Source organism: Ptychodera flava, chromosome 3 (assembly GCF_041260155.1).
Source record: "Ptychodera flava strain L36383 chromosome 3, AS_Pfla_20210202, whole genome shotgun sequence".
Lineage (NCBI taxonomy): Eukaryota > Metazoa > Hemichordata > Enteropneusta > Ptychoderidae > Ptychodera > Ptychodera flava.
Window position 1 is genome coordinate 44,863,539 of NC_091930.1, and position 26,989 is coordinate 44,890,527.

Below are 26,989 nucleotides of genomic sequence, written 5' to 3' on the forward strand. Positions count from 1 at the left end.
AATATTATTGCCTGAATACATGGGTTTATGTGCCCTCGCAGCAGGAGAAAATTTCCCCTACGCTGGCGTCGGGCAAATTGTTACCTGCTCTCGGGCACATAAACCCATGTATTCAGGCAATAATAGAGCTCAACGCACCATAATATCGAACAAGGGTATGGCTTCAGATTGATTTTGATTGTTAAATTTTAGCCTAGTGCAGCTTGACGAACCAACAAATGCAGAGTTTCTGTAAGCAGCGGACGCTATGTAACAACACCATAATTTTTTTTCAAGTTTTTTGAGCGTTTTGTTCGAAGCAAAATTCTTAAAGTTCGATGTGTAATCGCGATATCCATGCGTTGCGTAACCGTATTTTATGAATTCGACTGTGCACGCGCGCGCGTTCTGAAAAGTTCTTTTTTAGAGTTTGTATGAGGCTGGGCGCTCCGGGACTCTCGTTCCAACATCGGCCCTAAATAACGAAATTGTCCACTTGTTTTTAATTTTAGCATATATAATATATATAAGCGGCAAGCCAGGGTATTTGGTTGCGGATATAAGACCTCAGGGGTGAAAATTAGCATATTTGGCGAGAAATAATAATAAATTTCACCCAAAAATGCTACTTTTCACCCCAGAGGTCTTATATCCGCAACCAAATACCCGAGCGCACCGTTTATAACCTCTAAGTAATATATATATATATATATATATATATATATATATATATATATATATATATATATATATATATATATATATATATATATTAAAAACTATTAGACCTTGCAAATTTCTTTAACAAGCAGCGTAGTAGCATAGTCCAAGCTTAAGAAAATAATGACAAGGTCGCACTTTTCATATTTGTGCTTAACAAATAATAGATCACAGACATTTCACTTTGTGTCTATCCACGATTAAATAAGTATACATTATGGATTCGAAGATCTCAGCTGCACTGTAAAAATAGCGGACGCTAAACGCGTCTTTACGCGTTCAAAATGTACATGTCGGTGTTCAAATTTGAACGGCTAGTGTTCATATTGTTAACACTAGTGTTCATAATATTAACACTGATGTTCTAAACCTGAACACTATGTGTTAACAACGATCTCCTTCAAGTGTTCAAAAACTCAGCATCACAGAAATTTTACAATACTGTGAAACAATTAACAGTCTTTTGTGTTTTTTTCTTTACAATGGCTATATTAAATTTACTATTGCTTCACTGTCCGGCAAAAGTACACGGATTTTGGTGTAACGAATTTCACACTAAGTGAAAAATATTTACGGCCTATAATTGCTGAAAGCATGTTTTTTCTAATAAGGAAGTATACAAAATAATTTTACACGTTTATTACGGGTTGAAAGTTTAAAAAATTAGAAAGAAAATCAGAAAACCACCATGAACGTTTTAATTTTAACATCAGCGTGCAAGAGGCGTTCTACTTGTTAACACTTGGTGTTCAGTTTGGTGTCTTTTCCTATCCCATGATGCATCAAAACGGAAGTTGCGACATTTTTCTTGTGAGCGCACCCTGAAGTCGTGATCGTGCGGAAGCAAGACCAGAAAGGGTAAGTTTCCTCTCCAATATAGTAAAAGGTATTAGATTTTTGGAGCATCTGTATTATCTTCCTTTGAAATTAATTGTATTGTACCTTGAAATAGCTTAACTACGTGAAGAAACCTTTTTTCTTTCAGTGGCTGCTATACCAACAACTAGCTGTGACTACGCAGTGGTAATTTTAGCCATGGCCTATCGATCGATCTCAATCGGGTCGTGGGTCATCGCAACATCAACTGTAGCGATCCCCCTGGCATCTGATGAAGGAGACTTCACGTACTTTGAAAGCTTATGCCCTTGTAACATTTAGTTGATCATAGCCTGCTACCAAACCGTAAATTATTTTGTATTGTAGCTCAACACGTCTCTTGTACTTAGCAACTGGTTTTTAGCTTTGCTGTCAGCTAAATAGGTGGATGTGTAGCATTGTCCTCAAATTTGTACATCCAAAGGTTTTTCTTCAAAACAGCCTGTACGAATCCTTTAATATTTGGATTACAGGTCCCAAGAGATTACCCTAATCAGATATGTTCAAATTATGATGAAATATGCAAATGTATATTTTTGAGGCTATTTTGCTATTTTTTGGCAAAAATCTTCTTCTCTTTTACTGACGTCTTCAATATTTGGTAAACATGTCCCTAAAAATGACCTTCTTTAAATTTGTGCTATTTGTGATGAAATATTCAAATTTTTATATTTCATGGCAATTTTTGTCATTGTTGGTCAAACAATCTTTAAAAAATCTTTTTTCAAAACTGCTAATCGAACAGCTTTGATATTTAGGACGTAGATCTCTACTGATAGTCTATTTCAGATTGTTCAAATTATGCAGAAATTTGCAACTTTGTATTTCTAGGACATTAAAGACATTTCAGACATTTTTAAGACATTAGGGATTACCAAAATGTGATATATTCAAGTTATGATGAAATGTACATTTTTTTCATTTTAAGGGTGATTTTTACCATTTTTGGTAAAAAAATTGTATAAAAATTAATAGCAGGGTACACCAGAATTTGAAAGGTCTTTACGAATATGTTTTAAATTTCTGAGAAGTATATTTTTGAAATGTCACCCATTTATTTCAGGGTTTATTTAAAGATATTACAAACAAACAAACCTTTTTGTTTATGAAGGACTTTGTTGGACAAGGAAATAGGTTTTACCCTGCCAAGGACCCACTTTCCCCACTTTCTGCATGTTGGCCTTACTGTGACACTTTGAAACTTGACATGCTGTGTTTACTTTAGTGTGGACAACTATATACCATGTGCACCAGAGAAGCCTTGACTAACTTCTTTTTTCTTCAAATTTACTATTGTCATATAAGAGGAAATGTCTTTAAGAAACCATCTTACAAAAATGGAGTATGCATTCATACATATACGTCTTTTCAAGACAATAAATAGCCAAATTTTGAGCTTTTTCAGATGATTTTTGTACTTTTAAACAAGTATGAACATAAAACGTAATTCACAATATGGTGATTTTATTGCTTATGTTTTTGATAGGAAGGTGTTAACACTGTTGGTTTTTTCGTCTGACAAACTTTACATACAAAGTTGCAATGTTAATTACCCATTTTACAGTAAATTATTGTATTTTACTCTAGAAATGTTTTGTGTATTTTTAGAATAAAATAATTTTACTGGATATCAATGGTCTGTAATGTTATTTCAAGGCTTGAACACCCCGTGAACGCCCAAAATTAAAGGTGTTCAACATGCGCGCATCACGTGTTCAAGCCTTTAACACACTTATCGTTGAACGGCGTCCATGCGTTCAAAAAGTGTTACAGCCCTTTGAACGCGTAAAAACGTTCAATTTTTTGAACGCATTTCCTGTGCAACGTGTGTTCAGATATGGAACACCATGGTGTTCAATATAATGTCTGATGAACACGTAGCGTTCAAAATCTGCACACGTGTGTTCAAAAATTGAACGTTGGTTGAACACGTAGTGTTAAATTTCTGAACGTCTAGAGGCGTTCAAAAAGTGTTACAAAAAGGCGTTTAATTGGTGTTCTATCCTTGAACACTTAACTTTACAGTGTGGATGTATGTAATGGAAACCCTTCTGAAAGTGGCATACAGTTAAATTTTGGTAAATAGTGGAAAGGTTGAAGTTACGACATTTCTGCCTAACAAAATCATGGATCACAGACAGTTCACTTTGTGTCCATCTAAGGTCAAATAAATCACCCGTACTGATTCGAATATCTCAGTTGGATGTATGCGATGCTGTCACAGAGGTCGTTTAATCTAAAATCGATTCCGCATAAAGGTCAATGTTCAGGTTCAGAATTGTGAACGATGTACGAGAGCGATACAGGCTGTGAGAAACGAAACGAGTTAATAAACGTCGTGGTGTTTGTGGTGTAGACATTGATATGAACCTTGGCCATAAATACATCATTACTAGGGAGGGACACCAATGATGAGATGATAATTGTATGTTAATAAACACTGTACAGATTGTATATAGGAGGTGTCCTTACCAACACAAAGCACTGATGAGAAGGGACAACACCTGTCAATATGTAACATCTTTGTATAAGAAATGAACGGTGTTATCTTTGAAGACTTTGCCCCGCTACTCTGTTTCTGTATCCTAACGTCCTCTCGCTAGCTATTCCCCGAGCGGAGACGATGAGCTGAGAAAGAGAGAAATGGAGTTGAATATAGTATTGTCGCTTTGCTGTGTATGTTTGCTCTATAACATCCTTGATTGATATCTCTGTTAATCTTTCTCGAGAGAAGAGCGTCATGGACACACATTCATTCTTGCAGGCGAAGGGCTATAATTACAGCACTCGCCATTTGAATTTGGAGTTTCCGTGTTTGGTACACACGTATTTCTTGATTGTAACATACAAGTTTTTTACTCTGACACACAACATCAAAGGATGTGTCGATTGCTGCACGTTTTCTTATCATGTCGAATGTTTTGAAAACAAAAAATACAGTAGCAGAGCTTTTACCTCTTGCAAAAGTGACAGTTACAGTATTTTTTCTGATTAAGGGGTATATTTGGCTCAAAAGTTCGCATCTGGTCAACCCAAGGAGGTAGCTCGCAGAGTATGCAACCTCAATGGTCAACCACACCACAGGCTTAGGCCTTTTAATATCAAGGGGCGTTATTTGAAAGGATTATTAATTTGTTTATTTTGAATATCGAAAGCAATTCAAACATTGAAGCTAGCCTTTACAGAAATGACCATAATTACATTTGTATTGAAACCAGATTAGCTTCTAATTCGTTTTAAGTTGTGAATGACGTCACATCAGTTTTGATGGCTTCTTTGAACTCAGCTTCCATAACATCCAGTGCTCATTGTCCACCAATGCATTTGTAATTTGTTGTGTTAAGTTACTCAACTGGTTTTGCCAAAAGTACCAAAACTGTTCCTAACTGCCGATGCTGCCAATCAAAATATCCCCTTCGCCGTTTGTACGTATGATCAATGAAACTAACCATCTTGTCACCACCAATGTCTTTGTATTTCGCGAACTGCCGGAGATAGAACCCGGTTTCCTTTCCACGGACCGTTCTTCCCCTTGTATTGTGCATTTTTTCGATTCATTACGACAAGACAATAGATATGAGTAAGTATGGCGATAAACCGTTGGTCGTCCCACATGTTTGTCTAAGAATTGCTCAGTGATACGCATGCATGGCTGACCACACTGTAAAGTTAAGTGTTAAAGGATAGAACACCAATTAAACGCCTTTTTGTAACACTTTTTGAACGCCTCTAGACGTTCAGAAATTTAACACTACGTGTTCAACCAACGTTCAATTTTTGAACACACGTGTGCAGATTTTGAACGCTACGTGTTCATCAGACATTATATTGAACACCATGGTGTTCCATATCTGAACACACGTTGCACAGGAAATGTGTTCAAAAAATTGAACGCTTTTACGCGTTCAAAGGGCTGTAACACTTTTTGAACGCATGGACGCCGTTCAACGATAAGTGTGCATGTGTTAAAGGCTAGAACACATGATGCGCGCTTGTTGAACACCTTTAATTTGGGCGTTCACAGGGTGTTCAGCCTTGAAATAACATTACAGACCATTGATATCCAGTAAAATTATTTTATTCTAAAAATACACGAAACATTTCTAGAGTAAAGTACAATAATTTACTGTAAAATGGGCAAATAAACATTGCAACTTTGTATGTAAAGTTTGTCACAGGAAAAAACCAACAGTGTTAACACCTTCCTATCAAAAACATAAGCAATAAAAATCACCATATTGTGGATGACGTTTTTATGTTCATACTTGTTTAAAATGTACAAAAATAATCTGAAAAAGCTCAAAATTTGGCATACTTATTGTGTTGAAAAGTATATGTATGAAATGCATACTCCATTTTTGTAAGATGGTTTCTTAAAGACATTTCCTCTTGTATAGACAATTGTAAGTTTTGAAGAAAAAAGAAGTTAGTCAAGGCTTCTCTGGTGCACATGGTATATAGTTGTCCACACTAAAGTAAACACAACATGTCAAGTTGTCAAAGTGTCACAGTAAGGCACAACATGCAGAAAGTGGGGAAAGTGGGTCCTTGGAAGGGTAAAACCTATTTCCTTGTCCAACAAAGTCCTTCATAACAAAAGGTTTGTTTTTTTGTAATATCTTTAAATAAACCCTGAAATAAACCCTGAAATTGGGTTCATCTGAAATTGGGTGACATTTCAAAAATATACTTCTCAGAAATTTAAAACATATTCATAAAGACCTTTCAAATTCTGGTCTACCCTGCTATTAATTTTTATAAAATCTTTTTACCAAAAATGGTAAAAATCACACTTAAAATGAAAAAAATGTACACTTTATCATAACTTGCATATATCACATTCTGGTAATCCCTAATGTCTTAAAAATGTCTGAAATGTCTTTAATGTCCTAAAATTACAAAGCTGCAAATTTCTGCATAATTTGAACAATCTGAAAAAGACTATCAGTAGAGATCTATGTCCTAAATATCAAAACTATTCGATTAGCAGTTTTGAAATAGATTTTTTAAAGATTTTTTGACTAAAAAATGACAAAAATTGCCATGAAATATAAAAATTGAATATTTCATCACAACTAGCACAAATTTGACTAAGGTCATTTTAGGGACATGTTTACCAAATATTGAAGACGGCAGAAAAGAGGAGAAGATTTTTGCCAAAGAATAGCAAAATTAGCCTCAAAAATATAAATTTGCATATTTCATCACAATTTGAACATATCTGATTAGGGTAATCCCTTGGGACCTGTAATCCAAATATTAAAGGATTCGTACAGGCTGTTTTGAAGAAAAACCTTTGGATGTACAAATTTGAGGACATTGCTGCACATCCACCTATTTAGCTGATAGCAAAGCTAAAAACCAGTGTTGAGAGACATGTTGAGCTACAATACAAAATAATCTACGGTTTGGTAGCACGCTTTGATCAACTAAATGTTACAAGGGCATAAGCTTTCAAAGACGTGAATTCTCCTTCATCAGATGCAAGGGGGGGGGGTGAAAAATTGAAGCAGAAAGTGACAGAAAATTCAGAGTGAAAATTTCAGAAAAATCAGTAATTCAGAGTGGACATTTTTACTCTGAATGGTCTGTCGCTTTCAGCTTTAATTTAAATAAGGGAGACTACACGTCTGTGAAAGCTTATTCTCCGACAACATTTAGTTGATCATAGCATGCTACCAAAGCTTGGATTAACTCAGAACAAAAATACAGAAATTTATCAAAATTCAGTTACTGACCCTTGGAAGTTTAAATCTCCATTAGAGATGAACTGAGGTTCTCAAGCTTGTTTCCAGACAGCTACCTGTACACTCATCTTCTTCGTTATCTGTACCACCAGCTTCTATAACAACCACTCTTCGATTTTCAGTTAAATCAACTTTTTACATTCTGAAAAAATGCAACAATAGGTAATATGGCGAGATGAAACTTTAAATGAAAGACAAGGGCTGATTAGGTTAAGGAAAGGGGAGACTTTCATATACTGTGCCTCTCTTCAATACTGTTACAAAATATTTGCTGTTCTTGTCATCAACTGATTAAAATAAAAAAGCCAAACTCCCATATGCTGAAACAATACATTGCATACTCTACGATGTTCAACTGATCTTTTACATGCGATTGTGTCTACTAAAAGACATGTGTTAGCAGTGATTACGCAGCAGTACTATGCAAGGCGTATCGATCGCGCTCAGGTCAAGGGTTATCGCTACAGATGTGTTTTGATGACCCTTGACCCGAGTGAGATCGATCGATAGGCTATGGCCAAAAGTACCACTGCGTAGTCACAGCTAATTGTTGGTATAGCAGCCATGAAAGAAAAAAAAGGTTTCCTCACGTAGTTAAGCTATTTCAAGGTACAATACAATTAATTTCAAAGGACGATAATATAGATGCTTCAAAAATCTAATACCTTTTACTATTTTGGAGAGGAAACTTACCCTTTCTGGTCTTGCTTCGCACGATCACGACTTCAGGGTGCGCTAAGAAGAAAAATGTCGCAACTTCCGTTTTGATGCATCATGGGATAGGAAAAGGCATCAAACTTGAACACCAAGTGTTTAGAAGTAGAACGCCTCTTGCACGCCGATGTTAAAATTAAAACGTTCATGGTGGTTTTCTGATTTTCTTTTCTAATTTTTGAACTTTCAACCCGTAATAAACGTGTAAAATTATTTTGTATACTTCCTTTTTAGAAAAAACATGCTTTCAGCAATTGTAGGCCGGAAACATTTTCACTTAGTGTGAAATTCGTTACACCAAAATCCGTATACGTTTACCGGACAGTGAAGCAATAGTAAATTTCATATAGCCACTGTAAAGTAAAAAGCACAAAAGACTGTCAATTGTTTCACAGTATTGTAAAATTTCTGTGATGTAGAGTTTTTGAACACTTAAAGGAGATCGTTGTTAACACATAGTGTTCAGATTTAGAACATCAATGTTAATATTATGAACACTGGTGTTAACAATATGAACACTAGCCGTTCAAATTTGAACACCGACATGTACATTTTGAACGCGTAAAGACGCGTCTAGCGTCCGCTATTTTTACCAGTGCAAGACTGCGAAGTTTTGAGCTAACTGTACTCAAGAATTGAAAAAAACAAATCATCGCTTTTTGAAAGGTAAAAGTTCTGCTATAGTTTATTTTTTATGATAAGAGAACGTGCGGCCATCGACACATCTTTTGATGTTGTATGATGGAGTAAAACAATTTGTTCTTTGCAGTCAAGAAATCATTGTTTGCCAAACACTGAAACCAAAAACTCGAATGATGAGCACTGTATGATCAGCATCACCCAAGGGTCGTCCCTCTAAAACCTAAGTGTAAATTACGTTTTTCGTCAACACAGTTACAGTATGCAGCAAAGATCCTCCCTAAGGTGGACAATCAAACTTTGGGCTTTTATATTCTATTTCTGGAACAGGCGGTAGCCCTTAAGCGAATTTTTGTGTTTTAATTATGCCAGTCGTACAAGCAGGTCACAAATGAAAGCGTCTCTGAGGTGACAACCACTCAGATTTTTATTAATTTAATAATTGGAGTAGGTTTGGAAAGACGTCTTGACCTCTACCGTGTCTTAGAAAAGCCTTAGATCACAGATGGCGCCCCCTGGAGAGGAAAGTACTCTTATAGGTTTCGAAGCAGCCAAATTTCCTTTTTTTTGCCAGAGTGCCAGTAACGAACGTTCCAGCTTCAGAAATCACAATTCACAAGGTTATTGTTTCGCAACTTTCTCCCGAAACAAGGGCGGCCATGACGCGTAAATATTGTGCCTTGTTTTGTACCGTTTTACGGATTGTCAAAATGTTCAGGGTCGGTGAAAAGTTCTGCGGGAATTTTCGAAAGTAGGCTAAGAAGAATTTTCAACTGTGACCAAGAGGGAATTTCGACATAAATCAATCGAAGACATTCTAGTGATATTCGCAAGATTTAGGACTATTTTCTTCTTCATAGGATGGATAGGGAATACACATTTTATAATATAGCTCAAACATTGGACTATGTTCCCGAGGGTAGGTTTGACCATTTGCCCTCCTTACGTGGGGCAAATGGTCTCCTGCCCCGAGGGTATGTAGTCCCATGATTGGGCTATGTTTTTATTACATACCGCTCTGACATAATTTTCTCTTCATATTTTATGTTTACGTAGAAATGACAATTGCATGCTTTATTTCCACCTAGACGAAAATCTGCTGAAAAGGAGAACAATTTTCAGTTTATCTAAATTTTTTCGCATAATTTTGTAAAAACCGTAACGGTATTTCCTAAGTAAAAGATGTAAATTGATGGTTTTTTAATCCTGAAGTTGTCAAGTTGAAAATAGTTCCTGTTCACTTTCAGTCCAATGGTTATCATGCGGACCGCGACGTCACCGACGAGTTACCATTGAAGCCTTTCATCCAATATGGAGCGCGCGACGTTCAATATACGTGGCATGTAATAAAAATAGTCACCGCCTTGCCTGTTTTTATTTGCGTGTTTGTTGGTTATTTGTTCATCCCTCTTTTCACGATGTCTGTACTTTCGTAGATAAACTTAGCAGGGTCGCAGTCGTCGATCTGTTTCGTAAGGTAAGCAGCGGTTTACATCGAAAGAAGGTAAATTTACGTTTTTAGTACCACACGACACATGTAGCAGTTTATTTGCGGTTTAAATAAAAGTAATCTATTTTAATTCAACTGATAGGATCACATTGTACAAGAAATACAGATTCGAGGTAGGCCATCATCCATTCGTACCTGCCGATCCATCTTCATTGTAGACACACATATTTCTCAGTGTTTTGAAGTACTAACTGCAATGTACGCTCAATGTATGGTCGATATAAATCTTTAATGTACAAGCGAGCAAATGGGTATATTGTTTGATCAAAATAATGTAAATATTTAACAAGGGCGAACGAACAATTCTTCATCGATTTCTCCGTGCAATCTCCTCAGCGCCTGAAATTATAATTTTCACCTCACACGTTATTCATCCCCGTATCAATATTTCACTGAATACGTAGCACGAGGTCAATTTTGATAAATACCATGTCTTCAATACCAATACAACACGTCTTAGTATAAGCCATTTTCAGTAATAGTGAACGTTGCTAGGTCTTATTGAGAGTTCAACGAGAGTTCTATGGTAATTAGAGTTGGCGGAATCCTTGATGCCTTGATTCAATACACTACTTAAGGGTTTTCTAACTGACGAGGTCGAAAACGTGCACACTTAGTTGCATCAGTCTTCATTGTCTGGCGTTCGCTTCATAGCTGTATTCGATGTTCCTTCTTGCCAACATCACCTGATGATTCCCAAACACTGTCTCCATCCGAAAGTAGACTATTTCGCGGTTAATTAGTGCACAGATATACTAGTCTAGATTACTTCATACTATAGGCCGTTACTCACGTTGTCGATTTCCCAAGGATTTTTGTCATGTTGCCATAATTTTAGTTTGTATTTACTCGTCTTTTTCTTTATTGAAAGTATGGGCTTTACAAAGACTTTGCGTTTGTTTCAACTACACCGTAATACTTCAAAAAAATCGTACAGCTGCCACCGGCCAAAACATAGTCTCTTGTGTCTTTTTTGTGCCCTGATATACAGCGGAATCGTAGTTGTTGCTCTCTTTCGCATTATTCAAGGTTTCAAATTATGCCTGGTGTCGTTGCCTCGACCGTAAAATAGATAATGGATTAAAAGATAAAAGTTTTTTAGAATACATCTAATCATTCACAACAATGCTGTTTTCACTATTTCACAATGTGTATGTCCGAGCAACAATATGTATGGAATTTGGATGCAATTTATGTGTTTGATTGGATGTATACAAGAATACATTCGGTTATATACATCAATACCGCTTTATATACGTGCTACAATTAAAATGTCACAATTAGTTATCCATAATTGACAAGTAACATCACATGAAATAATCATGTTCATGATTTCAATAACTTTTATCAAAACAAGGTCGTAAAATAATGCAATTTATTAATGTCTTTGTGGATGTCGCCCCAAATTAGGTGTGCGTCTCCCGTTTGTGCAAATCGACGTTTTACTGAGGTCCAGGTATTTATTTCAACATTTCGGTGTCGATAGCCGCTAGATGCATTAACCTTTATGTGACATATTTCCAAAGTCTTGTAGAATATGTAACATCCATATCAATGTGTCGGGTCATTGACATACAGGCATATCTATGTTGTTTGGTTGAAACCATGGCATTTAGAAAGCTTTAGCATTGTGCCAACTATGCCAATGACGGACATATAGATTCACACACAAAGACGCGTGCGTGCATTCTGAAGATTTTGCCATTAACCTCTAGCATTGGCACACGTGGTTTTATATCAGTTTAATATTAAAGAGAATAAAATCAGATCTGTTTCCTGTCACACGATATGATCAATTTGACAACAACGCATATAGGCCTACTCTTTACTGTTAGTGAATTATGGTAAATCACGCTTCGGATACAAAAATTGTACTCAAAGTTTTACAATTCTTTTCTGATATATCACTTGAGGGGGTTCATTTTAAAGCCTTTGGTGAAAGAAAACTTTCACCGGCGAAAATTGTATTTTACTCCATAGAGTTTAACAGGGATGGCGGCCATTTTGGATTTCAAATATCGGTAAATCTTGAGTTATTTGTTTCCCTAGTACCAAAATTTTCACCGTGACCCCTGACTTTTATTCTTGATTTTCAAAAAGAATGGTTGAAGTATTCCTAAAGAAAAGTTTGATCCAAAGTTTGTCTTTCACTTTCGAGCCGCGAACTTCCTTGAAAGGTGTTTTCCCTCTGAACGCAAAGAAGCATGTAAGTTGTTCCTGTACATCTGTCAAAACACTGACTTACAATGAGATAGATAACTTCTAGTAGTAGTTTTAAATGTCAACACGATATTACACTTTCTTTTGCAATGAGGGACTGGACACAAATTACAGGGGGGGGTGGGCCGGTGTTTTTTGGGGGTGGGTCGCCATTTTTCGCGCAAGCATTTTTGAAGGGTCATAAAATTTTGTGCAAGCCTATGGGGGAGGGTCACATTTTTTCATGCATCAAAGCTGAAATTGCATGTGCACGTTATGGAATACTGAAAAAAGAAAAAATACCTCCTGGCACTTTCATTTTCTGCCATTACCATTTTCGGCGCGCCCTTCGGGCGCAAATTTCAGGTATAATAAACAATGTATTGATGATCCAAGCAGCCACATTGATTTAAGTTGTCATGATTTCTACTTATTCAACACTATTGTGCATAACTGTCCCCTATAATGACTCTTTCAATAACAATTTGGGAGATTACTTATTTGACATCATTCTCCCATTGACAATACATTGGGTATAGGTCGGTGTCAAACGTTCATGTCGCTGTATGTACATTTTTTAATTTTTTGAGGACATTGACAGAATACAAACTGTTCAGAATAGTGCATAGTGTCATCAATAACAACTGGAAGCTTCAGGTCGAACAACTTTTGAATAACAATTTAGGATCAGATAACCTATGAGTTATTTGTAGTTTTCCTCATAGCCTACAATGTATAGTGAATCGACATTTTGGTGAAATTCCAAAATCAAATTTCTTGCACAACCATGGACTTGAAACCACTCTAGTCTAATCATGAATATTAATACTAATAATTAGGTGTACATAAATGCACAGGTTTACCAAGTTTTGTATTGGAAAAAAATTATTCATAGTTTCATCATAGACTGCCATGTATAGTAAATCGACATTTAAGTGATATGCCAAAATCAAATTTCTTGCACAACCATAGACTTGAAACCACTCTAGTCTAATCATGAACATTAGTACCAATAATTGAGTGTACATAAATGCACAGATTTACCTATTTTTGTATTGGAAAAAAATTATTCATAGGTTTCACCATAGACTGCCATGTATAGTGAATCAACATTTCGGTGAAATTCCAAAATCAAATTTCTTGCACACACATGGACTTGTAACCACTCTAGTCTAATCAAGAACATAAATATCAATAATCAAGCATACATAAATACACAGATTTGCCAAGTTTTGTATTTAAAAAAATTATTCATAGTTTCTTCATAGACTACAATGTATAATGGATCCACATTTCATGCGAAAAAAAAGTTATTGTACACAGATGCAAGTGTTATCACCCTCTTCTAATCAAGCACAATTATGTCAATTATTCAGGGTCATATATACACAAATAGTGCATATTTTTAATTCTGAAAATTTTTTTTTACAGTTTTGTCATAGACTCCCATGTATAGTGGATCAACATTTTATGCGAAATTCCAAAAACAAAGTTATTGTACAAAGATGCACATTTTACCACCCTCTTCTAATCAAGCACAATTATGTCAATTATTCAGGGTCCATATATGCACAAATAGTGCAAATTTTTAATTCTGAAAATTTTTTGACAGTTTTGTCATAGACTCCCATGTATAGTTTTGTCATAGACTCCCATGTATAGTGGATCAACATTTTGACAGAAATTCCAAAATCAAATATCTTGTTCACATGTGCACTTGTAAACAACCCATGCTAATCAAGTATATCTATATTAGTTATTAAACATCTGTATATGAACAGATATAGCTATCTTTATACTGGAAAATACACGTTCGTAGTTTTTCTTATACGGTAGTCGACTACATGTATAGTGAATCAACATTATCGATAAAATCTAAAAATTACATTTTTTGTACAGGCATGCACTTTTTACCTGCCACTTCAAGCAAAGTACATTTACATGAATAACACACATATGATTGATATTTTTTGGACAACGCGTTATATCGGCCACATTTGCCTTCCTTATTTTTGGACAACGCGTTATATCGGCCACATTTTGCCTTCCTTTCGGGAGGGCGACTTAAAAAGTATAGCAAGTCAGAAGGGGGTCTTTAACACATTGCGGGTTTTTTGGGGGGTATTGAGTAACAGGGGAGGGTCACTTATTTTCATGCACGATAAGGGGGGGGTCACTAATTTTTGTGCATGAACTTTTGAAGGGTCACTATTTTTTACGCAGCGGTTTTTCGAAAAACACCGGCCCACCCCCCTTGTAATTTATGTCCAGTCCCTGACGTATCTTTTTAAAGTAGGACGTTGTTTGCGCTTTCAGAGATGTTTTATCTGATCATATGAAGCCTTTGCTTATCTTGTCCAATATCAGTTTTATTTCCTCTAGCACTATCCGCTGTCTGCCATTGTTGCAATTCACGTAGAGTCAAAGTTGACAACCGATGAGAAGTAGCGAATCTTCAAATATCCTGTTTGCATATTTTGTCTTTGTTTATCATATCAATTCAATGAACTAAACACTTCATCCTGTCATCTTTTTTTTTCTTTGAGAGACAGAAGTCATAATAAGCATCTGTGTTATATATTAGGTGTTGTGAAGTTTTGTGCATCCAACATACGTTTAATTGTTATATTTTATCAACTATGATCCGATTGAGGGTAATTTGCTATCATTGTTTAGCTGCCGCATGCATTACTTGGTTCAAAATACCGCGTGCCGTTCCATTTTCTTTTAATGGCAACTTCGGCCCTACCCGATATTAGAATGGTTCATCCTCAACTCGCCGATGCACAATCGTATTGGCAAGATGATACCAGTTGCCAATCCTTATCGCAGTGACGAGATGACGCGCGCTCTGATTGGTTCCTCCTATTCATTAGCGACTGAGGAATTGTAATAAGCCCATTTACAGTTGTCAAGTATTTAAAGCTAGTAAGTTCTTCGCTAGACACTGGTTACAACGTGCTCACGTAAGACTAGCAATGTATACTGCATGAGCCTATCGCAATGGGGACTATCAATGCTTGAATAGTAATCGATAGGAGAAGAGGGGGAAAAAAACACTTCAATCGGCCGCGCGAGCACACAGCTGCCTGTTTCAGTACGTGCTTTAAAATACCACACGCTAAGAAAGGAGAAAAAATGGGAACCTACGACTACGCTGCGACGGATCCAGAAATTGTAAGTCAATTATATTGCCTGTTGTGTGGCATTTGTCAAAACGACACGGATCAGTCGTATTACCTTATGAGCTATTATGACTCCCAGTCGTCTCCTTACTATGATTATGATGAAATGAACGAAGCGTTCATAGACCAACACTGTCCAAAGCCTTACAGAGCCCATACCGTGGGACTGACTACACGTCTAGTTATCGGTGTCGTATTCTCAGTAACTGTGTTCCTTTCTGTGTGCGGAAACACCCTGGCGATAACTATCCTGGCTTTTGGAAACCGAGTGAGGACACATTTCAATTCCTATCTGATTAATCTAGCCGTATCGGACCTTGTGATGGCGATTATGTGCATGCCGTTCACGACTATTGCCCTGGCGCTTGAACAATGGCCGTTTGGGGCTGCAATGTGTCCGATAGTCGTCTATTTGCAACAGGTAAGATTATCCTATTACATACCTCTGATCATTATTTTTTAGGCTAGTTATGGTACAACAACCGATAAAATTGCGTTTATCATGTATATACATGGCGGCTGATGGCAACTGGGATGCAGTGTACTAATATTCGGTCCAAGAAAGGGTACGAATTACTTTTGATGATGAACGATGCATTTAGAGAACCAAATAGTTTGTCTCAGTCTCCTCAATGCAAGTATCACAAAACTTTACTGAGTATCCTGACAGTCGTCCATGCCGATAGTCGTATTCTGACTGGTTTCACTGGCGCAGAGTGGTTCTGTGCTCACGTCTGTATTATGCCTAACGCGCTGCCTACTTGGAAATTGGAGATGAAATATACACAAAGCGATGTCTGGGAGTGACTGCCGGGGATACATACAACACGATTGCTTTAGATTTATTAAGAGTCATGGCATCATGGTCCGTTCATATCGTACTTGGTAAATCTTCACTCTGTAATAATGAACGGTCACACAGTAACGAACCTGACGTCACGCCCCCAATAAAATTTTCAAATAAAAATGTTCATCCCGTAAAACTGTGTCGCATCAGGTAACAATATATCTGAATGAGCATGTTGCCTTCTGCTGCTGAACGTTTTTATTAACCTCTTCTTATTTAAATATCAGGCAGGCTGTCGTAATATTATCGGCTAATAGAGATAAAGACAATATATGATAAAAATCTCTATGCTATCCAATTTCGAAAACTGTGTCCAATACGGAAATTTAATCCCCGTGCAACTGAACAAAGACGGCTAACTTATAAAGTTTAATATGTGAAAGGGGGACCACTGCCTGGTGGTAGCTCTTTCAACTGTAATTTAGAAAACGAATTAATGTTTAATGCTGATAAAAGTTATTGGCTGTTGCACGGGCGCCCTTGGGCACGTGTATCGTTACGAATTAGGGGTGGAGCTTCTCACTAATAAAGTCAGGAAACTTAATTACCTATTCAATAAAGTTTGAATTTTTGAGGGCATTTAATGAGCATGCAACGCAGCAATACACTACTATGCATTTATGTGATCTGTACTATCACACGCAAGCTGCGCATATCATCCTTATAACGCGATCGTGTCACATCATCTGAAAGTACTAAACAGTTATAAAATATTGAATATGTTGTTTTCGAAGTGTTATTATAATAATCTGCAAAAGTTCGGCTTCACCGTCACCGGGGCTGGGTCTGCGCAATTCTCTTGACAGTGAGCATAGAACCGAAGCTCGTCGCCTGTCTAAGTGAGTTCCCTCTCTGCGACGTCTCCTGGGCAACGCCCTTGTGTTTCTAATCGCCAGCCCTTTGTTATCGTTCATGGTATTCGACAATATCGTCGCCCAGTTCTTTCTCAAGCTCGGTAACCGTTTCCTGTTTCATCCCCTCATTTTGACCCAACCAATTTTGTCTAAGAATTGAATTTTTAGCGATTGTTAAGTCATTTAGCATTGCACCTAAAACAGTGAATGGCAAGTCACTGCTGCCACACTCTCAGTATAATTATACATCTAGACTATTATATATGATATTTTTCTGCTCTTGAAAATCTTTGTTAGTAACTGCTTTAGTTCCACCGCTGCCAATTTTCGTCTGTCTTTACTATAATTTTTGATATACATACATATATATATATATATATATATATATATATATATATATATATATATATATATATGTATGTAACGTACTCTCTGTGCCCAAGTTCAGAGATTTCCATAAAGCCATTATGGTGATACCGAGAGGGCACAATGTAAACATTTGTGTGTATATATATATATATATATATATATATATATATATATATATATATATATATATATATATATATATATATATATATATATATATATATATATATATATATATATATATATATATATATATATATATATATATATATATATATATATATATATATATATATATGTATGTATGTATGTAAAGTCTCGTGGGACTTTTCTCTGTTGACGTTATCGTATAACTCTCGTATACGATGACGTTAAACAGATGAAAATTCCATAGGATTATATCATTACATGTACAGCCTTCTTACTTTTCGTTTGGTGCGATGGATCAAAATTATTGTCGAAGATTGCAAAAATAGTGTTGCGATCTGGATTGTATTTCCCGGGATTACTTTCATTTAATAAGTAAAAGGCCCATTACGTGGGAGATATACAAATGTTTACTGGGTACTTTCCTTTATAAATCCGATTAAGTTGATATTTTTGATACATCGACCGCCATCTTTACCTATTAACCATACGGATTCGGTCACGCAGACTTATCGATCATTTTCTCGCGCTGCCCGGATGCAATGGTCTCGTTCCTTGTTCCATTTCTACCGCTGGCTACGCTGTTCATGGAAAAAGGGTTAGGTATGGGTATTGTAAGCAAGGCTATCATTGGTCAATACTTCGAGTGCAGTGATTGCGTTGAATTTATTTCAAACTCTGATCTACCTTCGAATTTAGATTTCGTATGCCCATGGAGTAATTTTAATTTAAAATACACACACACACACACACACACAGTTCGAGCCAGTTCATATATATATATATATATATATATATATATATATATATAATATATATATATATATATATATATATATATATATATATATATATATATATATATATGAACTGGCTCGAATCGCCACCTGTGTGACGTAGAACAGGATAGATAGCATTACGAATTACCCCTGCTCTACATCATCAGCCGAAACTTTTTCTTTCACTTCGCCGTGACGCTTTCATGCACAGACTGATCTGTCGCGCTCGATGCCGTGCTCCCCTGACATGTTTATGAAGAGGTAATGCGATAAATTCAGACATCCAGGCATGTCAAAAGAATTTCCGAGTCGCTAAATCTTTTGTGGCTATTCCAGAGACTAGAATGGGGGTGCCGTAGCAGCTAGCGCACCAGTCTAGTCTCATGGACGGCTCAATGTGAAACGTTGAACCTGGCAATAGACATGACAGCTACCCCTCAACGTAAGTTCAACTAAATAAATAAGTACCGTACGATCTTCTGAAAGAGGAGTAAAAGGCAACAAACATCAAATCACACGACGAACAACGATAAATTTCATTCATAACATAACAATTCCATAAAAATTCCCGATCGGAATCGAATCTACAGCGTACCGCTATGGCGAAGACATCGGCTCTCAGTTATCGCTGTGGCCTGAACTCTGAATGCAGTGCAGCGCTATAGATGCATTATCGAAAGTTGACTCGGACAACAGTGCAGTTTCCGTCAAGTGACACAGTTTGGAGGTATATGCGGGCGAGCTATGTGTCACTGCAATCATCAAAGTTGGTAGGACATAAACATTGACGACCCCGAACGGGATCGACGAGTTGACACCGGCGGAGATCGGTGATGACGGCCCGTTGTGGCTACATACCACATTGGGTGCCATCGAACTGAGTAAAAAGTAATTGAACTTTCGCCAAGATCGTAATCCCGTGATATTTTGAAAGCCACGACACCTCTTTGAAGAAGAGCCACTGTTTCGATCTTGTTGTTGCCTTCCCTAGTACTAGTACTAGCGCGGCGAAGCCCCCTTGATAGCCCACGGCAGACTTCCCTTGACGTGGTGACAGCGCGAGACAATGATTGACAAGTTCGCGTGACCGAATCCGTATGTATGATTGGTTAAGATGGCATTCGATGTATCAAAATTTCAACTTGATCGGATTTATGAATGAAAGTACCCAGTAAACAATTGCATATCTCCAGGCGATGTGCCGTTTTACTCATTAAAGGAAAGTAATGCCAGGAAATAAAACCCAGATCGCAACAATATTTTTGCAATTCTCGATTATAATTTTGATTCATTCACATAAACGAAAAAGCTGTCGAACAGAGAAAAATTTCATGTGATTATATATAAATATATATAAATAATAACACAAATTACTTCAAGTACAACGTAATAATATATATGTTACATAAGTTTCATGCATTCTGCAATCTTCAGTCAGAAGTCAAAGGATTCTTAGCTCTACACTCTAATATATCTGTTGTGGGCGTACCATTCTCTTTGTGGGTGGTGTTAAAATGTGATATATAAATAATTTTGGTGGCGACATTTTGAAACCAAGTACTTGACCGTGAGACGAGACGTCAAAGACGTGGCTCTTGTCTTTTAAGTTCCAAATGAACTTTGACAACTCTGTACTATTCCGATTTTTGTCATTACGGAACGATTGCATGTGGGTAACAAAGCGCATCTTGAGGGTGTATCAACGGGGTGTATCAACGGGGTACAGCACTGAGAAGGTTTACACCGGCCTCACTAATGACACATCACTGATATGCGTGTAAGGCCAGGAAAAGCAATATTGAGGGTATACTTTCACCTGTTCAAATTTGGCCACAGTTACCATGGAAAGAGAAAATCTAACCAATCACAGATTTTAAGCAGGTGGCCGCTTTTTAAAAACAGCGCCCTGTCATGGTCATTTTGAATATCAAGGAACGCCCCTTTGACCATATATTGGCATATTTGGATACAGGTGACTGTATACCTTTAAGAGTTTGCAATGTTTTAGACACGGTAGGCGATAAATATTCACGTTACATTATCTGTGTCACCCTGGGTGTCTTGTCCATTCTGGCCCTCACCGTCGTTAATGATGACCGCGCCTATCACAGCAATATCGCTTCATGTAGTTATACCTTCAAGTTATAGATCATACTCGCCTGAGTTTTCAACTCGGTATATTTGAAAATCAATCAGCTATCGTTTAAGATTGAATGTGAGTCATTCATAAGGTCGCCAGGCTACGCAAACACATGTTTTGCTGATATGAAAACTATAGCTACATTTATACATTTTGCAGCTGTCTAACGATCTTTTCATCTGTCTACCTATTGTATATGTAGTCTTAGGCGTGTAGTTTTCAAATACGTGCAGTCCTTACCATGAGAGTTTTCTTGAGTGAGCCATTCATAGATGAGGTATCTGTGTTCAGTAACGGCCAATATAATAGTATGAAAGATATTGAATCTCAGACACGTTAGCTGGGTCGAAGAAGGCTAACTACGTCTAGCAATTCTGATAACGGTCAAAGTCTTTGCATGCTCCAAGTCAAATCAAAAGTGGTCGCACTATTCCTCGCTGTCGTCACATTGGTTGACTCAACATCTGCTACCTCTGAAAGGACTTCTTGAGGGTATTCATACTGTTGAACACCGACCTGGTTTAGCAAAATCTGTTTTTGCCTTGTTTGAATCGTAATATGAAGTCCTCGTCACTGTACCTACTAGTGTTATGCCCTTACATAACTTGACATTCTTGAAGTTCTTTGACCTCTAAATTCAAAATATTTAAAGAGCGTAATAGCTTGCTATGCGTACAATACTCATGCACTATTTCCTTGAATTTATGTTAAGTAACAGCCTCAATACCGTCACTATGACGAACCACAGCGCCCTGCAGATGGCACATTTTAATACAGTTGAACAGATGGCAGCATTGGTTCAGACCAGTCGAAACCAGCTTGAGCCAGTTAGCTATCCCATAGAAGGCCATATATATATTCACATGCCAAGCGGTGACCGTTGATCCCAATTTGTTTGCAATCCGAAAGTGGGATATGTCCCTATACTATCACTTATGCTACAGTTTTCAAAAAACCTCAGGGAAATTAAAAAGGAAAGAGCGTCTGGCAGCTTCTCTCAGCTTTTAATGTATTGGATTGATTTTCTCTGCACATGTATTCCACACGTCGCAAATATCAGATCGAGCAACGAGACAGTTCAGTCAGCTTGCTAAATTCGTTTAGATGCTTAAAATACAAAGTAGCTCTTCAACGTGAGCTTGTCTAAGCGAAGATTATTATCCAAGCACCCTAGAGAAGTTAAAATAGGCCAGAGCACATCAAACGCACTTCTAGCCAAAAAGATACCTCAATACATGTGATTCCTTTTGAGTGTTTCCGCGTTCAGATGTCCATTGATGAAAGTACAAGATTATTTCTAACAATCTGTGTTACAACACAGAGTAGCTGGTATGAATCTACAGGACAGTATGAACATCCTCTTTCAGAACGACGCGACTTCGGAACGTTATTTGACAAAACAACTGCGACGTACCTTTGTACAAGAAAGTTAGTGTCAACTACTTCAGCATGAAAGAGTGCAAACAAAATCGTGGTAGCCCTAATGTTAGTAGGGCTGAAGTACATGTAGTGGGGCTACCCAATGGTAGCCCTAATACTTTTCAATCAAAATGGTTTAAGTCATTTGCAAATACACTTATCATAAGGCATGATCGATATCCCAAGTACACATAAGACGTTTGTGTAGTCTCAATGATGTACAGTTCTATATGAGAGATAGTGACACCGATTGCTGGGATTCAGTTTGCACAGCACAGCTTGATGGTTGTTACATAAGGAAAAGGTCAGTAAGACAATATGTCGATCATTTGGTCGATGGAATTCTAGAAAAATCTAGGCATGGCTAGAAATTGTTTGGAAAATTCTGATATATTGTTATTCATGAAAAATACAACAGATCAAGAACAATGTTTATCGGCATGCGCTCATAAGGCAATCCTGGAATATGTTTCGGTATTTAGATTACATTGATAAAATTAGCTACTATGGATAGGAATGACCTTCTACAGCTATTTGCTTGACATATATGTAGGGAAAGCATTGCCAGGACCGTCGGAAATGAGCTGTTGAGCAAAATATTCTCGCTATGTCTTACGACCTCGATTAACGTGACGTAATGAGTGAAAAAGCGGTTATGAAGATTTCTCTAACACTAGAAGAACAATCGTTGTTAAGTAGAACATTAAACATCACTATATGTAAATTAATATAAGGAAACCTAAGAGGTGGCGGATTTTCCAGTAAAGAAGACGAAACTTGTCAGAAAAGTCACTGTTACCTTCCAGTATTCTTATCTTTCTTGGAAAGAGCAACAAGTCATTACATCCTGGAAATGAATTTGCCTTAGAGGAAGCAACGTCGCAGATTGTGATATCTTTTTTCCAAGTGCATTTCATCGCTATTGCTTGCCGGAAGCTTGACCTACACTGATCTATTTGTGGCTGGGTAAAGGTCAAGACGACGAGAACAACTGTTCGCTAGAATAGTTCCGAGCAGATTAATGTATTGAATTTTACTGAGATGTTTACTCGAGACTATGGCGTATGTAGAAATTAGGTTTATATACTTAATCTCGACACGGCAGAGGTTCCAAATTTTAGTCAAATGAACTTCGAGAAACAGTTTGACTAAAATGCCACCTGTTGCTGCTTCATTTCAGCTTTTCCCCGTACAGAAACTGGCCTGGCTGGGAATCTTACACATCCACTATATACCACAGTTCTCTATACTTATCTTACAGATGTTAGATCAGCCCCATGTTTGGCACTTTCACGAAACGCGTACATGATTGGATAAAATGGCCGTTGTCGTCATTTGTAATGGCCCCTAGGCCTATGTTCAGGTCATTTGTTAATATTAGACATCATGTTGCGTATGAATAAGTTCTAGACTACGAAAGAGCAGTTACACTACTACAAAATTTCGTTTGAGACGCCAAAGCAAGTTCCTTCTCATTTTGGTTCTAAAGTACAGACTTTTGATAAAGTAAGATAGGAGAACGTTGCTCCACACATCGACTATTAAATAATGTTAGCAGTTGTGCGGTTTAACGTCTTTTTTGGTATGGTATGATCTATTACTCGTTCAGTAACATTTTTTGTGTATTCATGTTGTGCATTGTGATGTGTGTCGGCTAAGTCGTTTAAGCACAGACAAAGAAATTTATCTTTTATTTTGTATAAAAATTAACCATGGCGAGAGGAAGTGGTTATGTCTGAATTCTTTGACGTTTTCGTTTTGGAACCCTGAGTAGTTCCTTTATGAGTCACTTCAGTTTATGTGTGTTTTAGTTCCTGTTCGATCGCTGTTTTCTTCTGACAGTACTGTTAGAATGTCTATGTTTCAATTTGTTGAAGCTTTTGTTGAAGACTCTACCACTGCGTCGTTGGTTTTCATTTATTTGTAAAGTCTTACCTTCACTTATGTGTTTTTATACAGTTTTGCATGGCGGTAATCTGTTTCTTCTCATTCGTTTAGATATGGAATATTAGGATTAGTAAAATAAGGGAACGCGGCTCCACACATCAGCTATGTCATGAGTTGTGGTTTAATGTTTTGTGGTATGGCTTGATTATGTACTCGTTCAGTGACTATGTATTATATCATATTCATGCTGTGCACTGTGTTGTGTCTCAGACATAGCCGATCCTCCTTCCTCTCAACATGGTTAGTTCTAACACCTAATAGCCGACACACAACACAGTGCACAACATGAACGTGTTGAATATGAATGTGGAACCTCGTTCCCTTATTTTACTTTACCAAGTCTAAGTGCAGTGGTGCTGCTGGCCATTGCTATCCGTAATAAATCTGGGTGCCTAGCTTCCTTGCGTCGTTTTCTAGTCGCATTGCAAGGTCGAAAAAATCACAATGTTCGTGAAAGAGTAAATGAAAAGAGCGAAGTTCGGGTGTATCTCTGCATTATTGCTCTCAGTTTCATTAGCGCTAAACCTGATCTTCATAATTTTTGCTGTATGCCTTGTGGCATGTAGCCTTGGCTCACGGTGTAAATTAATTTGTTAGGCCGTGGAAAGTCCTTTTTAAATAGTTAGCCTAACAACGGTTTCAAGCTCAAACAATAGTTTAAGGCTCATTCAGAAAAGTGTCGTCAGCTAAGAGGTGTAGGGGTTACCAATATAACGTAGGAGCCAAACTGTGATTTTTCAGGCGTCTTTAGTTTAATATAGCTGATCGGTACTGTAAACTTATGAATATTAATAGACGTGGCCATTTGTCTCTGTAGGCTGCGACAGCGACAACTTGCAACGTCTAGATCTATGTGGAGAAAAGCTGTCATGCTGCCAGTAGGAACAATAAAATCAATCACCCTCCCATCAAAGTTCGGCATCGTAAATGTTCAGTCTCTGTCTCAGAAAACACGCCGTTGATGAATATCCTTTCTGTCTCACTGTCCCAGTAGTATCGACCTACAGAGAGACAAATGGTTGGGCCTTGCCCGAGGCACAACGATGGTATACTGTTGTTCACTTCAACGCCATCTAGACAGCTAATGAGCAAAATCATCCGCTTCTTTCTTTACACAACAATCTTTAGGAATGCATTTCAGCAAACGACTTTGACCCCAGGAGAGGCATGTGGTGGGGAAAAGTATCAGATCCGCAGTTTCCACATCTACGGCAGGACAAGGCTAGTCATGTCCCGTAAGAGTAGGCTTTTCAATTTTGGGCCACAATCTACTTTACGAAAGTCAAATAAACATGAATTTACTGTAAAATACAGTCTACAGCAGTCACAAAATAGAGTTCTTAGGGATTCTGTGAAGATTATCGACGCGAAAAGTAATCCATTCTTATCTGGTATTCGTAATTTTACGGCCTGAAATACAATTTCACCGAACACGTATTGTCAGTTGGCGGCAAATCGGGCTGATTGTACAATCACAATTATTTAAATAACCATCGGCACTGAAATCACACGATTGAATGCTTTCGCAAGTCTTTATAAAATATCGTTCAACTTTAGTATTATCAATTTCGCACACCTCATCAGTAACATTCCGCTCTCAATAGCTTATTCGATATGCAAGAGCATACAGTTCATATGGTGATTTTGTAGAGAGACATAGCCATCTCTCTTACAAACTGTTAAATCAAGGTTTCACCAGAGAAAGACTTGTCTCTACATTCAAACGCTTTTTTGGCAGGTATCGCAAGCTGGTTGATAAATACGATATTTCTCTTCGACAAATGATCGCTGTTGGCATCAGTGACATTGAACCTTAGTTGATGACCACTACCTATTTGACTTACAGATTTATATAAGGCGGGGGCCACATGTGGGGCGGGATGCGCTTACTATTTTCGACACACCTGACATCACTTCTTGGCCTTTTGACCAGAGCTCAATATATCTTACATTCATGAATTTGACTTTGTTGTGTGTGCCGGTGCTTTACATTCTGCTCTGTGCTGTTTTGAGGCTATGTTTATAACTAGTGTATTACGAATTTTGACCTAGTGTTATGGATTACGGATGGGTATGATTGCAATTACTTTATGCGCACTACAGATCTGGTTCAGTACAGAATCTAAGACAAGACCTGACTATCTATTCATCACATTATATTTGGACACTGTAACATTGATGTAGCATAGAGTCTCGGACTTATTGGTTATAAGGATTGATGTAATATTGTTGTATTTATATCACGTATGAATTTGTCATGACTGTGTATTTAAACCTCCCTTTCAACAATATTTGTTGCAATACAAACAAAGTTGACAACGAACGCGTTATTGTGGCAAAGAATGGTTTGATGTTAATGCTGTAATTTTTTTCTGTAAATAGCAAACGGTCTGCATTGACTTTACACATTCCAGTTAACATTTTAAGGCACAGACGTCGAAACTAAACAATAAACAGCTCTGTCTCCGATGCAATATAAATAGCTGCACGTGTAATACATGCACTTTTGACCTTTCCATGTTAAGAGAAGAAAACAAAGAGCAATTCATAATTATATTTCCTGCTTACGGACAAACTGTCACTATGAGTATGAATACGAGTTATGCGAGTTAAGTTAACCTACGGAGCGTTTAATGAAAACACCATTTTGCTTAAACCAAAGTTGTCACTTCAATTTGGTAGTACGGATACATTGACACGACACGAAAGTTATACAATTTTCACAACGTTCATCGACGACTCACAAAACTGAAGTCAGCTGTTAAGTAAGTTCGCTCCAAGATTTAATCTTGCGTGATGGAACGGTGAGCTGATATTGCTTCCTTTGCTGTGGGATATTCAATCTTGCAAACCCAAAAGCTTCGTGAAACCCGCAAGTGAAACTGCACAGCTATCTTCATGGAAAGTCAAGCAATAGC

The 26,989-nt window shown here is 37.3% G+C and overlaps 1 protein-coding gene across 1 annotated transcript in view; it reads left to right on the forward strand.

The window, feature by feature from the left end:
- Positions 1-15,302: 15,302 nt before the first annotated feature.
- LOC139130115 (QRFP-like peptide receptor) overlaps positions 15,303-26,989 on the forward strand; it is a 64,005-nt gene continuing 52,318 nt past the window's right edge. Inside the window, exon 1 of the mRNA XM_070695833.1 lies at positions 15,303-15,990. Within this exon, the coding sequence (XP_070551934.1) occupies positions 15,523-15,990 (468 nt within the window). The 5' untranslated portion in view covers positions 15,303-15,522. The remainder of the gene's footprint in view (positions 15,991-26,989) is intronic.